The sequence below is a fragment of the Oncorhynchus tshawytscha genome, linkage group LG06 (assembly GCF_018296145.1).
Source record: "Oncorhynchus tshawytscha isolate Ot180627B linkage group LG06, Otsh_v2.0, whole genome shotgun sequence".
NCBI classification, from domain to species: Eukaryota; Metazoa; Chordata; class Actinopteri; order Salmoniformes; family Salmonidae; genus Oncorhynchus; species Oncorhynchus tshawytscha.
This window is the reverse complement of record NC_056434.1, coordinates 73845349-73863337: the sequence shown is the minus strand read 5'-3', so window position 1 is coordinate 73863337 and position 17989 is coordinate 73845349. Positions and strand designations below refer to the sequence as shown.

The 17989-nt window shown below is 42.7% G+C and overlaps 1 protein-coding gene across 1 annotated transcript in view; it reads right to left on the bottom strand.

The window, feature by feature from the left end:
- The window catches only part of LOC112253540 (NK1 transcription factor-related protein 2-like), a 34178-nt gene extending 19493 nt beyond the window's left edge, over positions 1 to 14685 (bottom strand). The window contains exons 1-2 of the mRNA XM_024425486.2: positions 14526 to 14685; positions 13469 to 13540 (exon numbers count right to left, since the gene is read on the bottom strand). Coding sequence (XP_024281254.1) covers positions 13469 to 13540; positions 14526 to 14685 — 232 coding nt within the window. The remainder of the gene's footprint in view (positions 1 to 13468; positions 13541 to 14525) is intronic.
- Positions 14686 to 17989: the final 3304 nt, after the last annotated feature.

Genomic DNA, 17989 nt, shown 5'->3' with positions numbered 1-17989 from the left:
CCTCCCCCATTCTAAAATCCCCCAATCAAAACGATGAATGTGTTTATCTAATGAGGACAGTGTGTGCACAATGTTTGGACAGCGTCTGTGTTTGTGTGCTTGCATTGCACGCATGAACTTGTGTATGTGTGTATAGCACAGTGTCTATGTCTGTGTATTTATGTGAATGTGTGTGTGAGTGAGTGTGTAGCTCAGTGATCAGTGTGATCCACTCGTGGTTGGTTCTCCTAATCGTCTACACTGTCCCATATTTCTCTCCATGCTATAACACACATACACACACATTTTTTATTATTATTTTTTTAAATTTAATTTAATTTTTACCCCATTTTCTCCCCAATTACGTGGTATCCAATTGTTTTTTAGTAGCTACTATCTTGTCTCATCGCTACAACTCCCGTACGGGCTCGGGAGAGACGAAGGTTGAAAGTCATGCGTCCTCCGATACACAACCCAACCAAGCCGCACTGCTTCTTAACACAGCGCGCATCCAACCCGGAAGCCAGCCGCACCAATGTGTCGGAGGAAACACCGTGCACCTGGCAACCTTGGTTAGCGTGCACTGCGCCCGGCCCGCCACAGGAGTCGCTGGTGCGCGATGAGACAAGGATATCCCTACCGGCCAAGCCCTCCCTAACCCAGACGACACTGGGCCATTTGTGCGTCGCGCCACGGACCTCCCGGTCGCGGCCGGATACACACACGTTAAATACTTTATTTCAATCCACAAATCACATTACAGTCAAGAAGGAATCAAACAATTCAAAGCATATGGATATCCGTACACACACACACACCACATCACCAAGGTGATGCCATACATAAGAACTCTAAATCTTCCACTTTATAAGATTTCAACTTTCTAAGAATTCATCATAAACTGTTCCTCATGATCAGTCTCTCAATTACGATCTTGTAAACTTATAGATCAGCATTGTGACAGATATAGGGCTAATTTTACAGTAATTGTACGTCCTGTTCATTATAGGTTTTTCATTCATTTGAGAATGGGGCAGTGTCGTTGCAATAAATACTCTCTAGAGTCTAGATGACTCTGTCTATCCTAGTGAAGTTCAGAAACCTCTGCAATGTGTTTGTGAGTAATGGGACCTTTAGCCCGTTGAGTTAGAGGCTCATATTGAGAAAATTAGATCCCAGTTGTCTAACAGCCTATCCACTCATGGTCCTCAGTAAACTCCCATAGATTGTGTTGCCGTGGTTTTTATCGACAGATCCCATTACATGAGTGTTCACGTTTACGGCCACGTCCATAAACACTGAGGGAAGCTGTCTGGGATGATGGAGATGCTGAGTGCCATTTGATGCTTCAGTGCTCACTCTCTTTCTTTTTTTTTCACTCCATCTTTTAACCTCTTTCTTTCTCTCACCAACTCACACATTCTCTCTTCCTTTCGCTATTATCACCCCCCCTCTCTCTCGTTCAGTTGATGGCCTGTGATGAACGGAGATGACTCGTTGAGTGATGATGGCGTCTGTGGGCAGGCTGGGTGTCCTGTGGTGCGAGAGAGAGGATGTGAGCACCGAATGCGAGATGATGAGATAGAGTGGCAGTTCAGCTCAATCTATGTTTACTGCACGAAGGCCGCTCTATATCGATCTGATAGGGTCACAGCATACAGACCGTAGGGACAGCCAGCACTGCAGCCTGGACCTTTAATAGCTCCTCTAGCGCTAAGACGAATCATCTAGCTGGGGGCTGGAGGGAGTATAAAGGTTGGTATTGGATGGTTAGCTTTATGACCTTTAGCAGGGTCAGAGTGAAATCACTCTCCTTCTGCTGACCACTATCCATTAAATCTGTACATTTGAAGCATGGTTGGTTTACAGCAGGGCTAAGTTTGGACTACGCTTCAAGAGGGGAATAGTACATCAGAGAGCAAACAGAAATCAAATAAGAAAAGTACTGCATCCATTGAACCTTTATACTGTGTGATTAAGACACGCTGGGGACATTTCTATTGATTCCACTGTACGTTGTTCCCTCTTCTCTGAATCGTTGCACTACTTTCAGATTTACTTTTGATGTAGAATTCCTTCTTAAAAACAACAGGCGCAGACGATCAGTAAGTAAACCAGGCCTGACGTCATGTGCTCTGTTGTTCGTCAGAAGAGGGTGCTGTAACTTCAGGGATCGCATTCTCCTCCTCCAAAGAGGACTTTGTGTTCTGTTACACCGATTGTCCATTTTCAATGTCTTTCTACATATCTGTCTACGTGTGATTAAGAATATGTAATGTTGTGCTTTTATGCTATACAGTCTGTAATAAAAAATAAAATTGTAATAGCTTTTGAGAAAATCTTAAATCAAAATAAATTGAGAGTAAAATCACAGAAGAAAACTATGCTGCACCTTTACTTTAAATAAAGATATTTGTATGAACCATATACCTATTTACATGTAAATAATTGAAATAACAGGATGAACTGCGAGAGATGAGCAGAACTATGACTTTCAGTCATAATACAACATTTGGCGCCCCCGTCTGGCCATATGGCGCCATCTCGTCCTGTGATGTTATTGCAAGACAAATTGCTTTCCCAGAAAACCTCAACGCACAAGTTACATCATAATCATGATGTGCTTTAGCCTACTTTGGTTAGTTAGGCCAGCTTTTAAAATAGTCATGTACAGCACTAAGCACTCAAAATAAAATTCAGCCCCACCAAACATTGCTAATTGAAGAAACGTGGTGGCTGTGTGTGAGTGCGTGTCGGATACTGTACCTTCATTAGGTACATGAGAGTCAATGGCAGCACAGTTTGTTCCTTGGAACCAGTGAAAGACATTGTGCAACATTGTCAAATGATTACTGGGCTGAAAACACAGGAGAATTATTAGTACACTTCCCCTTGTGAAAAGTTCATGTCAGAGATAGGAAAAGCTACGAGCTGTTTTGCACACATATACACACACACACACACACACACACACACTGTAATGGAAAACTGTAATTTTAGCTATTATCAACAGTAAAAAACTCTGAAACGTTTTACTGCAGAATACTGTAAATTGTGGTGCATTGTGGAAAAATTGCTGTATTTCCTATGGTACTGCAATTCCACCCCCACAGAATACAGTACAGTACTGTATCTTTGGAGCAACAAATACCTTTTGACCACTAGTGGTTGCATGGTGTTATTTTTTCTGTCTCATTAACATATTTTGAGGCGTGCCTTGTGAGAGGCTATTTGTGTTGAGCCTGTGATTGATAATGCTGTACCAATTTAAACCTTATGTGGTTATAGTGCCGCATCAATTAAAAAAAATATAGGGTACAATTTGGAGTTGCAGCTAGTCTTAAAACCTTAAATGGTTGAGCATTTTCCCATGTCCTAATGTATGTTTTGCATTGTAGTCGCAGCCAGTTTGGAATCCTTTGCTTAGGCCACTAGAAGTGCAAGTGGTATTAAACACCAAACATTTATTAATATGCTGTAATGTGCACTTTACCTAGCAGCCAACCTGCTTGCACCAAATCCCTTGCAATTACAGTAAAACACTATAAAATATAGCCCTTCCCCTCAATGAATTTCATTCATTTATTCAGAATACGGTAGTGTTTACTTTTTTACAGTAGAGTACAACTATTTTTACGGTATAGTAATGTGTGTCATTACACAGTACTTGCTTTGATACCGTATTTACACTAAACAAAAATATAAACACAACATGCAACAATTTCAGAGATATTACTGAGTTACAATTCATATAAGGAAATCAGTCAATTTAAATAAATGCATTAGGCCCCAATATATGGATTAAACATGACTGGGAATACAGATATGCATCTGTTAGTCACCGGTACATAAAAATAAAAGTTGTGAAGTGGATCAGAAACCCAGTCAGTATCTGGTGTGACCACCATTTGCCACATGCAGCGCAACACATCTCCTTCACATAGCGTTAATCAGGCTGTTGATTTTAGCCTGTGGAATGTTGTCCCACTCCTCTTCAATGGCTGTGCAAAGTTGCTGGATATTGGCGGGAACTGGAACAGGCTGTCGCACACGCGATCCAGAGCATCCCAAACAAGCTCAATGGGTGACGTGTCTTGTGAATATGCAAGCCATGGAAGAACTGGGACACATTCAGCTGGCAGGAATTGTGTACAGATCCTTGCGACATGGGGCCATGCCTTATCATGCTGAAACACAAGGTGATGGCGGTGGCACGACAATTGTCCTCAGGGTCTCGTCACAGTATCTCTGTGCATTCAAATTGCCATCGATAAAATGCAATTGTGTTCATTGTCCGTAGGTTATGCCTGCCTATACATTAACCCCACCGCCACCATGGGGCACTCTGTTCACAACGTTGACATCAGAAAACCGGGATAAATCCGTGAAGAGCACACTTCTCCAGCGTGCCAGTGGCCTTCGAAGGTGAGAATTTACCCACTGAAGTCGGTTACGACGCCAAACTGCAATCAAGACCCTGGGGAGGACGATGAGTGCGCAGATGAGCTTCCCTGAGACGGTATCTGACTATTGTACAGAAATTCTTTGGTTGTGCAAACCCACAGTGTCATCAGGTGTCCGGGTGGCTCGTCTCAGACCATCCCGCAGGTGAAAAAGACAGATGTGGAGGTCCTGGGCTGGCGTGGTTACACGTGGTCTGCAGTTGTGAGGTCGGTTGGACGTACTGCCAAATCCTCTAAAATGACGTTGGAGGTGGCTTATGGTAGATAAATTAACATTACATTATCTGGAAACAGCTCTGGTGGACATTCCTGCAGTCCGCATGCCAATTGCACGCTCCCTCAAAATTGAGACATCTGTAGCATTGTGTTGTGTAACAAAACTACACATTTTAGAGTGTCATTTTATTGTCCCCGGCACAAGGTGCACCTGTGTAATGATCATGTTGTTCTTGATATGCCAATCCTGTCAGGTGGATGGATCATCTTTGTAAAGCAGAAACACCCACTAACAGGGATATCAACAACATTATAGAGAAATAAGCTTTTTGTGCTTATGGAACATTTCTGGGACCTTTTATTTCAACTCATGAAACATGGGACCAAAACTTTACATTTTGTGTTTATATTTTTGTTCAGTAATATTAAATACAGAATTTTACTTGCCAACCGAGCTGCCTGTAAATTACTGTCAGATTCATGGAAACCTCTTTACAGTGCACACAAACATAGCCACACAAACGCACAAACACAATATCTCACTGGCCTGTGTGCTTGTTAAACATTGCCGGTGTGTATTGGCCCTTTGAGGAGGGAGTTAACAGAAGGTCAACATAACTGTCAAGACCTTCTCCAGGTGACAGACATTCTCTAACACTTTAGCACAATGACCAGCTGCTGTTCCGGGTTCTGGGTGCGTGCGTGCGTGCGTGCGTGCGTATCACCACTCATGTTCAAAGAGGAGGAATATTTGTCTAAGCGTCTCAGACAGCTGCCGTTTGTGGGGTGTGTTGAAAAGTCATTGCTAGGATCATATGTTTAGTCATGGCTTCTCGTGTTTCATATTGCGGTTCAGGACGGCAGTCACATAGGAAGGAACACAGTGTAACAGAGGCCTATAATGTTTGGATGGGATAAGGTAGGAGGTGTACAGGCTATGGTAGTGGCAGTTGAATTTCATAACATCAGCTCATGTTCTTGTGTATGAATGTCCTCATCCTGGTTTGACTGGGTGAGGTTGAATACAGAGATGAAGAGATAGGAAGTATTTGTCTAGTTCTGCTCCAGGTATTGTTCAAACATAGCCCTCATATTTGTCAACAGACCTTCCCATTATTAGTTGTCCCGAGACAATCCGTTGGGTAGGCTATTTACCCAGCAAACCACCAGATGAACAGCAGTGCTTCCTTATAAAACACACACACACACAAACAACAGAGCAAGCTCTTATCAAATAAACCACTTTTTATTTTGGGGGGGTTATTTTAGGGAGCAGGCTAGGGGGTTTAATAGCTTTGTGTAGATTATGTGGACAGACGGAGAAGCCCTGAAGGACCATGGGTAATTACCTTCTAAAACTTTTCCATTGATTAAAGGAGCTATTTCTCAACAGACCCCAAGACTAATGAGGCTTGTAGTGCCTGGGAACCCACTGCTGTTGACCACACTGTTAGTATAAGTGATGAATCATTGTGGTGACCTGGATCATACTGTAGTCTACACAGGCATGGGAATGGCTGGGCTGGCCCACTATCAGGATGAATTTAAATGTGTCAAGGGTTTGTCATCAATAGGCTGGCATAGGGCATGATCCTCTCTCACTCTTTTAATGTAGCTCACAACTTCCTACTTTTCTCTGTTCTGTTCTAGCTGTTCTCCTCCTAACAGTTCCAGCAATACAAATGAATCATTTTCTGAGAAAATATCCTGCTTGACTCCTGAACTGGGAAACAGTTCAGCAAATTCCCTCTGTATACTTTGTTGTCCCAGTGGTATTGCTCAAAGAGATAGCCAAACCTACCCTAGCTCAAAATAGGGGAAAATGAAGCTAACACGGGAGAGAAGCCAAACTAGTGAGGGAGGTACCTCTCAAGTGTCAAGTTTGAATTTGTATTAGTTGTATGTATGGGATAAACATGGTATACACTGTCCAATGTAATGCTTACCTGCGGGATCCTTCTGGACAATGCAGCAACCATAAGAAATAATAAAAGATAAGTATACGAACATAAAGTAAATGTCTCAGTTGACTATAATAAACATGTTAGTATAAGTATAAAACAGGAAGGCACATTTTATAGACCAATATTTGTGTGTGTGCGCATGCGTCCTAAGTTGCAGAGAATCAGAACAGGTGGTCAGTCCAGTTCAAGTGTTCAGCAGTCTGATTGCTTTACATGCAATACTGCTGAAGGAATGATTGTTATAAATATATCATCATCACTGTGCTGTAAAGCATAAATCATTATTGATAAATCCCAACACTCCGTGTTTAATTCTGTTTTATTATCATCTGGAACTGATCCTAGAGCAGATTTTCATTTAACGGAGGTGTTAAAAACAGCCTGTTCTTGTTTTGACAACTGACTGTTGTCTCTTCTAAATGATTCTGTTTGGAACACTAAATAGCAAAATGTAGTATGTATATCCCAAAAATAACTGAGTGTTTTTGAGACATGGAAATGCTGCATAGTTAGTGTTCGACAGAGTATAAACAGTTTGCATTGCTGGTGACTCTTTACAAAATCAAAATAGTCAATGGGGACTAGACAGGACAAGTTCAGGACTGTGCAATGTACCACTAGAGGATTTTGTTCGCTGAACTCACTCAAACTCTGTGCTCTGGTTAAGAGAAGGAGTCCGAGCAAGTGACAGAGACACAGAGAGTCAGATTTATACACAAAGGAAGGTAGAGAGAGAGATGAAGGAAGGGAAAGAGAGATAGAAAGAGGCCAGTTGAGAATGGTGTGATAGTTGCTCTCTGACCCCAGTCCGGGGGCGTGAGGCTAGATGCTTCCTGTGGGGACGCTGATTGCAGTATGAAGACAGACAGTGGGCTGGTGTGTGCATGTGTGTCGCATGTGTGTGTATGCATGTGTGCGTGCCTGCCTGCCTGCTCCTTAAAAAGACAGATTGAGACTTCTTGGAGGGAAGGAGCGGGTTGAGTTTCTTTTTTCCTGTGTTATATAGCAAGACATCACACACAATATAAACATGTCGCCTTCCCCACACGCAACCACATAAACATATATATATCCCCCCCTACACACACACTCCCACTCCCACTCTGTTACAGAGTTCTTAGTCCCCCTGGTCTAGCTGGGCCGAGGCGAGTCGACTCCCACAGATAAGTACTGACGTCCTGTAGTCTTGTGCCAGTCTTTCAGTCATAGAGTCCCAGCTTACTGGGGTAATTATCCTTCACACACGCAAGGATGGAGGAGGGGGAAGGGGTCATTTGAGAAAATAAATAACAGGAGATAAATACAGTAATGTAAAGTTAGAGTGACTCAGGTTCATGTCATGCTATATATAGACCTTTTGTTAATGTAATGTTTGTGTTATTGAAGGAACTTGGTTGTCTCAACGTACTTGTAGCATTAAAGCACGTTGTCATCTCAAGCTGATGTATTAAGTAGAGTCTCGGTCTCCATACACACAGTTTGACCTTCTTCATGAGGTCAACTGTTCCCGATATGGAGTTGTTGATTCAGAGCCTTTTGAAAAGCTTACTCCATAACCTTGTACATGCTGTCTGTCTGCCTCCGTTGTTGTGCGCTGTCTTGGCCCCAGCCCGGCCACTGTAATCAGAAGAAGTCAATAAAAAACCTTCCGTCCTCCTGTTTTCTGTCATCAGCTGTCTATTATGAGAAGGCTTTTGTCTGCCGGGATCTGCAGACTGTTATGAAAGCCCATTGGCTGCAGTGAATAAACCTACTGCACCTTGAAGACACTTCACAGCAGAACTTGATTCTGAGACAACGTTTCAAGGAATTGGTTATTGTTGCGTGCCGAAGCCAGAGCACACAAATACAGACTCACACATGCTTTTATATTATTCGGTTCAGACGACACCCACACACACATCCTGTTACTCCAGGCTGTGTAGTCAACCGATGGGATCCACATGTTGTGTTCAGTCTTGCTGTGTCGGCTGTTGCCACAGGCAAGACATTCTCTCCCAGGGATTCTTGAGTCCTGTGGTGAGTCAGCTAAAACATGTCAGAGACTGCGTTTACACAGGTAGCCCATTTCTGATTATTTACCCACTAATTGGCATTTTGACCAATCAGATGAGCTCTTTTGCCAATAATTGGATAAAGGAAGACTAAGGAAGACTATGCTTTGCTCTCTGACCTGCAGAGGCAGGTATCTTCTAGATACGCTAATAACAATGGCAATTCCTCTTAGCAGCACCATGTACTTGACTATTTGTACAGTAAATGTTTTGTTTATGCCGTCAGGGATACTGGGGTTTTCCATTGGAATTGACTGTTTTGATGCATCTCTGTTCTTTGGTTATATGTAGGGCCCTGATAAACTCTGGTCAGGTCACACCATCAGGAAAGATTCAGGCCTCTAGTTGAACAATATTGCTGACCTGCATGCTGCCCTTTCAGAGACCTCCCTGTGCACATGTTACACTCTTAGAAAAATAGGTGCTATCTAAAATTCAAAAGGGTTCATTGACTCTTATTCCCCATAGGAGAACCCTTTGAGGAACCCTTTTGAGTTACAGGTAGAACCCTTTCCACAGAGGGTGCTACATGGAAGACAGAAGGGTTCTCCTATGGGGACAGCCACAGAACCCTTTTGGACCCCTTTTTTCTAATGTATAACTCATCTTAACTCACCCTCTGACCCTGTGTAGCCCTGCTCTTTATTTGCACGTATTATGGATACCCATTAGCTGTTGCATAGCTACTCTTCCTGGGGTCCAGCAAAAGGAAGGCAGTTATACCATTTTTAAAACATTACAATACACTCACAACAGAGTTCATATAATAAGTGTGTGCCCTCAGGGGAACCCCTGTAGACCTTGGCTGAGTGGTCCTGGGGAAACACAGACCCCCCACCCCCCAAGACCACAACAGGATCCACATTCTTTCCTTTGTTGCCAATCCCTCATAAGTGCCCAGGCACGAGAAAATAACCTAAGGGGAGTTTTGTGTGGCAAAATAGACCTTTGTTCAGGCCACAACACAATGTGCAGATAAAATTAACAACCCGTTGTGTGTGGTGATGGGATGCAGGGGAGACTGGGGAGTACCCTCAAGGGTGCGTGTGGGTCTGTCTGTGTTGTCGTCAAGTGTGAAGGAGGGAGTAAATTACATCAAATCAAATTTTATTTGTCACATACACATGGTTAGCAGATGTTAAAACCTCTTGATTCTAGCCATCCCGGATCCGGGATCGTGAATACAGCCTCAAGCTCATTACCATAACGCAATGTTAACTATTCATGAAAATTGCAAATGAAATGAAATATGCTAGCTCTCAAGCTTAGCCTTTTGTTAACAACAATGTCATCTCAGATTTTCAAAATATGCTTTTCAACCATAGCAAAACAAGCATTTGTATAAGATTATTGATAGCTAGCGTAGCATTTAGCATAGCATTCAGCATGTAACATTTTCACAAAAACCAGAAAAGCATTCAAATAAAATATTTTACCTTTGAAGAACTTCAGATGTTTTCAATGAGGAGACTCTCAGTTAGATAGCAAATGCTCAGTTTTTCCTGAAAGATGATTTGTTTAGGAGAAATCGCTCCATTTGGTGCGTCACGTTTAGCTACGAAAAAAACCTGTATCCAGGAGTGTAATTATCCCTGCAGCTCATTAGCATAACATAACGTTAACTATTCATGAAAATCGCAAATTAAATGAAATTAATATGCTAGCTCTCAAGCTTAGCCTTTTGTTAACAACACTGTCATCTTAGATTTTCAAAATATGCTTCTCAACCATAGCAAAACAAGCATTTGTGTAACAGCTAGCACAGCTAGCGTAGCATTTAGCGTTAGCGTCAGCAGGCAACATTTTCACAAAAAACAGAAAATCATTCAAATAAAATCATTACCTTTGAAGAACTTCAGACGTTTTCAATGAGGACACTCTCAGTTAGATAGCAAATGCTCAGTTTTTCCTGAAAGATGATTTGTTTAGGAGAAATTGCTCCGTTTGGTGCGTCACGTTTGGCTACCAAAAAAAAACGAAAATTCAGTCTTCAAAATGCCGAACTTTTTTCCAAATTAACTCCATAATATCGACTGAAACATGGTAAACGTTGTTTAGAATCAATCCTCAAGGTGTTTTTCACATATCTCTTCATGATATATCGTTCGTTGAAAGCCTCCTCTCTCCCCTCAATCACTGGATGACTGCGTGCAGCTTGTAGATTACGCACCAATTTAGACAAAGGACACCGGGCGGACCCCTGGTAAATGTAGTCTCTTATGGCCAATCTTCCAATGATATGCCTACAAATACGTCACAATGTTGCAGACACCTTGGAGAAACGATAGAAAGGGCAGGCTCATTCCCGGCGCATTCACAGCCATATAAGGAGACAATGGGAAACAGAGCTTCAAAAATTCTGCCCATTTCCTGGTTGAAGTTTCATCTTGGTTTCGCCTGTAGCATGAGTTCTGTGGCACTCACAGATAATATCTTTGCAGTTTTGGAAACCTTAGAGTGTTTTCTTTCCAAAGCTGCCAATTATATGCATAGTCGAGCATCTTTTCGTGACAAAATATTGCGCTTAAAACGGGCACGTTTTTTTATCCATAAATTAAAAGAGCGCCCCCTATATCCAAGAAGTTAATGCGAGTGTAGCGAAATGCTTGTGCTTCTAGTTCCGACAATGCAGTAATAACCAACAAGTAATCTAGCTAACAATTCCAAAACTACTACCTTATAGACACAAGTGTAAGGGGATAAAGAATATGTACATAAAGATATATGAGTGAGTACAGAGCGGCATAGGCAAGATACAGTAGATGGTATTGAGTGCAGTATATACATATGAGATGAGTATGTAAACAAAGTGGCATAGTTAAAGTGGCTAGTGATACATGTATTAATTAAAAGATGCAGTAGATGCTATAGAGTACAGTATATACATATACATATGAGATGAATAATGTAGGGTATGTAAACATTATATTAGGTAGCATTGTTTAAAGTGGCTAGTGATATATTTTACATCATTTCCCATCAATTCCCATTATTAAAGTGGCTGGAGTTGAGTCAGTGTGTTGGCAGCAGCCACTCAATGTTAGTGGTGGCTGTTTAACAGTCTGATAGAAGCTGTTTTTCAGTCTCTCGGTCCCAGCTTTGATGCACCTGTACTGACCTCGCCTTCTGGATGATAGCGGGGTGAACAGGCAGTGGCTCGGGTGGTTGTTGTCCTTGATGATCTTTATGGCCTTCCTGTGACATCGGGTGGTGTAGGTGTCCTGGAGGGCAGGTAGTTTGCCCCCGGTGATGCGTTGTGCAGACCTCACTACCCTCTGCAGAGCCTTACGGTTGTGGGCGGAGCAGTTGCCGTACCAGGCGGTGATACAGCCCAACAGGATGCTCTCGATTGTGCATCTGTAGAAGTTTGTGAGTGCTTTTGGTGACAAGCCGAATTTCTTCAGCCTCCTGAGGTTGAAGAGGCGCTACTGCGCCTTCTTCACGATGCTGTCTGTGTGGGTGGACCAATTCAGTTTGTCTGTGATGTGTACGCCAAGGAACTTAAAACTTACTACCCTCTCCACTACTGTTCCATCAATGTGGATAGGGGGTGTTCCCTCTGCTGTTTCCTGAAGTCCACAATCATCATACATTGTGGCATATGTAGTTTATAACACAGTTTAAGGAAGGAGTTTTAAGCTTCACAGCTAATCCACAACAGGAACTTCCGTATATGGACATAGAACGTGACCACACCAATCTGCTAACATGCATACAATTTTCATTAGCCAAAAGCCCGCCTCACTCACCTGAATACCCTTGCTTAATCAACCACCCTCTTAAATGGTATCCGTATATGGGCATTGTCTTCTGTATTGGAATGTGGCCTAAGAGGAGGAACTCCATATATGGGCACAGACTTTCATGTTGGAATATGGCCCGGAATAGGATGTCCATCCATTGGCACCGACATTCATATTGGAATGCAGCCCTGGTGCAGGAACTCCATATATGATCATAGAGCTGTGACCACACCAATCTGCTTACATGCATCCAATCTTCATTAGCCAAAAGCCCGCCTCACACACCTGAATACCCTTGCTTAATCAACCACCATCTTAAACGGCATCCATTTGCACTCCTTTATACATCTGCTTAACAAACAGTCTATAACGCAAGTTTGTGCTGAGTCATAGACCAGCTCGGCCTACCAGTCGTTGCAACTGCCCATGCTGTGACCACCACCTGTTGGCTGCTTTGCTCTGTGGCCTGTTTTCCTATTCTCTGCTCCACTCTTTGTTCCAAGTTTTTGTAACCATGCAAACCTCTGACACTGAAGTTCAGGATGTAGTTTGCGTAGCTAACTCACCCAGTAGCAGCATCGTAAAAGGGGGGACAATGCAAATAGTCCGGGTAGCCATTTGATTAGCTGTTTAGGAGTCTTATGACTCTACTCCAAAATGGAGTAGAAGCCTTTTGGACCTAGACTTGGCGCTCCGGTACCGCTTGCCGTGCGGTAGCAGAGAGAACAGTCAATGACTAGGGTGGCTGTTGGTGTTGGAGTCGTTAGGCCTTGCAGCCCCTAGCTTGTGTTGTCATGTGCCTTCATGTCCTAATACAGTGACTTGTGCTTCAGTTTTTATCTCTGCCTATGATGACCTTGTGGAATATTCTGCCGACCACGGTCGATGGCTCCTACTGTGACTGGCACAGCATGCTGCCTCACTGGTCCATTACCATGGTTCCACCCTCGGCTTACACAGAGTTGGAGCTCCTGGGCTTCGCAGCCTCTTCTTCTCTTGCTTTCCTCTAGACATGGAAGACAAACACCGCTACCGGTGGGCCCTCTCACCTTCTTTGATGGCTCCTCTCGCCTTCTCGGCCGCTATCATCCCTCCCTGCTCCCACACCTCTCCCGCAGTTTCTCCCGGGTTGAGAGTAAGAATAGGAGAATACATCAGGTACAAGTTTGAAATTTGTTTCGGGAACAGCAGTTTTCCTCTTATGTCAGTCACTGACCGTTACTTAATTAGCCATGTCAGCTAACAATCTTTTGTTAGTCTAGCCAGCTATCTAAACATATAGTAATCATGGCCAAATACCGACCAGGCATGTGTAGCACATGGGGATGTGTGAAACTTACTCCTCAGCCTGAAGTGTCCACACTCGCACCTGTGAATAGCGTGGCGCTGACTGGAAAGGTGCTTCAGGAGGGAGGTCACATGTGCTAACAAGGCAGAGGTCCTGAGTTTGCACCAGGTATGGGCCAAATCGGGAGGAAGTGGTACTCACTAAGCAAGCATCATGATGTCCTTTACCTCCAGACATTCTCTCTCAGATATAATTTTATGGCATAAGTCATTACAAATTGTGTAGAATTGCAGACATGTTGCTGTAAAACTGCAAAAACAAATATATCTTACTTAATTTACTTAATTTCTATACAATATATATTTTTTCAAATGTTCAAATGCCGGTCCTCACTAAAACTCTAACCCTGCACATAGTACCTGCAGGCAGTTTATCCGCGCAGTGACAATCTGACCAGAGTTAACTCGGACTTGGACCAGTGACGACTTGTCAGAAAGAATCTCTTTCCTGCATAATTCAACATGCTAGCTACAACAGCAGATGTTAGATAGCTATTACCTATTACCTAGGTTTCTTATTGTACAACACATTATGTAGCTGTAAATCAGGGATGGGAAACTTTGATGGGGGTGGGGGCCACAAAAAAACAGAACTCATCATGAGGGTCCGCAGTGGCTCTGCGTACCCACATCCATGTCCCTAACTTCGACCTTCCCACCAGCACCTCTGCTCATACTACACCATCAGGATATACCTCAGCAGCCTCCAATTCATGCAGAACACGCTACTACCAAGGGGCATCCACAAGAGTCAACAACCTTCCAGTACACTCATCCAGCTCTCCATCACCTTCAATATCATCTCCATCAGTATCACTGGTCTCAGGACCGGCATCTTCTCTGCCCACCCCCACTGAACCCTGGTAACCATCCTCACATTCACCTTCTTCAGGTTTCTTCGCTGGACCACTTCGGACATGGTTTCCAATCACATCTGAAGGCCTCTCCGTCTGGGTAGGAGCAGCCACGGCAACATACCAAGGCGGATTCAACATCCCTCGTCTCCTCAACCACCATGCCTCCCTGTCCTCCTACATTCAATATAGCGCCCTTTTACTCCTCCTCTCAAACTTTATCCATAACAGACAGATGCCACCCCGTAACCAGACACTGGTTCCAGTCACAGCTGAATACCCTTGTCTCCCACGCCTGTTTCCCTGCACACCTCTAGTCCCACTCCTTCCAGATCTGAGTTGCCACCTCGGCAGCACATAACAGCCTCCCCGCCGTCTCAAGCAGCACCTGATCTGTAGACTGTCTAAACCCCAACACGTCTCTGTATGCTGTAGCCCATCCCAGTATCCCAGTAGCAGAGAACCTGACAGGATTCAACAATGTAAGGTGTGGTATATTTACTTTATAACGATGTGTTGGGATCACAGAGACGTTTACCCCCGAGCCATGATGTTCACGTGAAACAACGCTGTACAAACAATATGTCTGTCACCAAGACATGTACAGTATATGTGGTGGTGGGTCATGTATAATGTACAGTGCTTTCAGAATGTATTCACACCCCTTGACTTTTTCCACATTTTGTTAGAAATTGGGATTAAAATGGATTTAATTGTCCTTTTTTCTCCAATGATCTACACAAAATGCTCTAATGTCAAAGTGGAATTTTTTTTTGTATTTTTTAAAAGATTCATGAAAGATAAAACACTAATATACACTACATGATGAAAAGTATGTTGACACCTGCTTGTCGAACATCTCATTCCAAAATCATGGGCATTAATATGGAGTTGGTCCCCCTTTTGCTGCTATAACAGCCTCCACTCTTCTGGGACGGCCTTCCACTAGATGTTGGAACATTGCAGAGGGGACTTTCTTCCATTCAGCCACAAGAGCATTAGTGAGGTAAGGCACTGATTTTGGGCGATTAGGCCTGGCTCACAGTCAGTGTTCCAATTCATCCCAAAGGTGTTCGATGGGGTTGAGGTCAGGGCTCCATGCATGCCAGTAAAAGTTCTTCCACTCCGAGTTCGACAAACCATTTCTGTATGGACCTCGCTTCGAGCAAGAGGGCATTGTCATGCTGAAACAGGAAAGGGCCTTCCCCAAACTGTTGCCACAAAGTTGGAGCACAGAATCATGTAGAACATCATTGTATGCTATAGTGTTAAGATTTCCCTTTACTGGAACTTTTGGCAGCAATTACTGTTGTGAACCTTTTGAGGTAAGTCTCTAAGAGCTTTGCACACCTGGATTATGCAATATTTGCCCTTATTTTTTAAACTCTTCAATCTCTGTCAAGTTGGTTGTTGATCATTGCTAGATTTTGAAGTCATAATGCCAATTTAAGTCAAACTATAACTAGGCAACTCAGGAAAATGTAATGTCATACACAGGCACAGACTTGACACAGGCACAGACACACGCATACAAACACACACATGATAACATATGCACTATACACACAAGTACACATGAATTTTGTGTTGTAGAGTAATGGCCTGAGGGCACACACTTAATATGTTGTGAATCTGTTGTGTAATATTGTTTTGATATTGTATATAACTACCTTAAATTTTGGCAGCAACTAATGGGAATCCATAATAAATACATACACAAATGTCATCTTGGTAAGCAACTCCGGTGTAGATTTGACCTTGTGTTTTAGGTTCTTGTCCTGCTGAAAGGTGAATTTGTCTCCCAGTGTCTGTTGGAAAGCAGACTGAACCAGGTGTTCTGATAGGATTTGCCTGTGATTTGCCTGTGCTTTGCCTGTGCTTAGTTCTGCTTAGTTCTGTTCCATTTATTTGTATCACCCAAAAAACCATAGTCCTTGCCGATGACGAGCATATCTATAACATGATGCATCCACCACCATGCAGTAATGTGTTGTGTTGGATTTGCCCCAAAAATAATGATTTGTATTCAGGACAAAAAGTATTACTTTTGCAGTATTACTTTATTGCCGTGTTGCTAACAGGAATGTTTTTGAATATTTTATTCTGTACAGACTGCCTTCTTTTCACTTGGTCATTTAGGTTAGTATTGTGGAGTAACTCAGCTTTCTCCTAAAACAGCCATCAAACTCTAACTGTTTTAAAGTCAGGCAACTGAGTTAGGAAGGACACATGTATCTTTGCAGTGAATGGGTGTATTGATACATCATCCAAAGCATAATTAATAAGTTCACCATGCTCAAAGGCATAGTCAGTGTCTGCTTTTTAAAATGTTTACCCATCTACCAATAGGTGCCCTTCTTTGCAAGGCATTTTGAAACTTCACTGGTCTGTGTGGTGGAATCTGTGCTTGAAATTCATTACGTGACTGAGAGACCTTACAATTATATGTATGTGGGGTACAGAGATTGGGTAATCATTAAAAAATCATGTTAACCAGAGTATGTCCATGCAACTTAGTATTTGACATGTGACATGTGTACTACTGGATGTATTTAGGCTTGCCATAACAAAGGGGTTGAATGCTTATTGACTGAAAACATTTCAGCTTAAAAAAAAAAGTCAACAAAACAAAAAAATCCACTTTGTCATTTTGGGGTAGTGTGTGTATTGTAGATCAGTGGCACACAATCTTAATTTAATCCATTTCAAATTCATTCAGGCTGTAACACAACAAAATGTGGAAAAAGTCAAGGGGTGTGAGCATTTTCAAAAGTTCTGTATGTCTAAAGGTTATTGTTTCTGTGTTCCTCTTTTTCTTGTGTTGTGTGTTCTTTTGTGTTTATGCAAAAGCTTTTGGTTAGCGACAGCAGCCGTGGTTGGGTGAAGAAAAAAGCGGAATTACTATCTTATAGAAAGTTTTATTTTTGTCCAAAAAAGTGTTTTAAAAAATGACACAGCCTGTCTTCTCTTGAGAGCTAGGTCTGCCTACGACGTCCTTTCTCAATAGCAAAGCTATGCTCACAGAGTCTGTACTTAGTCAAAGATTTCCTTAAGTTTGGGTCAGTCACAGTGGTCATGTATTCTGCCACTGTGTACTCTCTCTACTCTTAGGGACAAATAGCATTCTAGTTTGCTCTGTTTTTTTGTTAATTCTTTCCAATTTGTCAAATAATTATCTTTTTGTTTTCTCATGATTTGGTTGGGTCTAATTATGTTGCTGTCCTGGGGCTATGTGGGGTGTGTTGGTGAACAGAGCCCCAGCACCAGCTTGCTTAGGGGCCTCTTCTCCAGGTTCATCTCTCTGTAGGTGATGGCTTTGTTATGGAAGGTTTGGGAATCGCTTCCTTTTAGGTGGTTGTAGAATTTAAC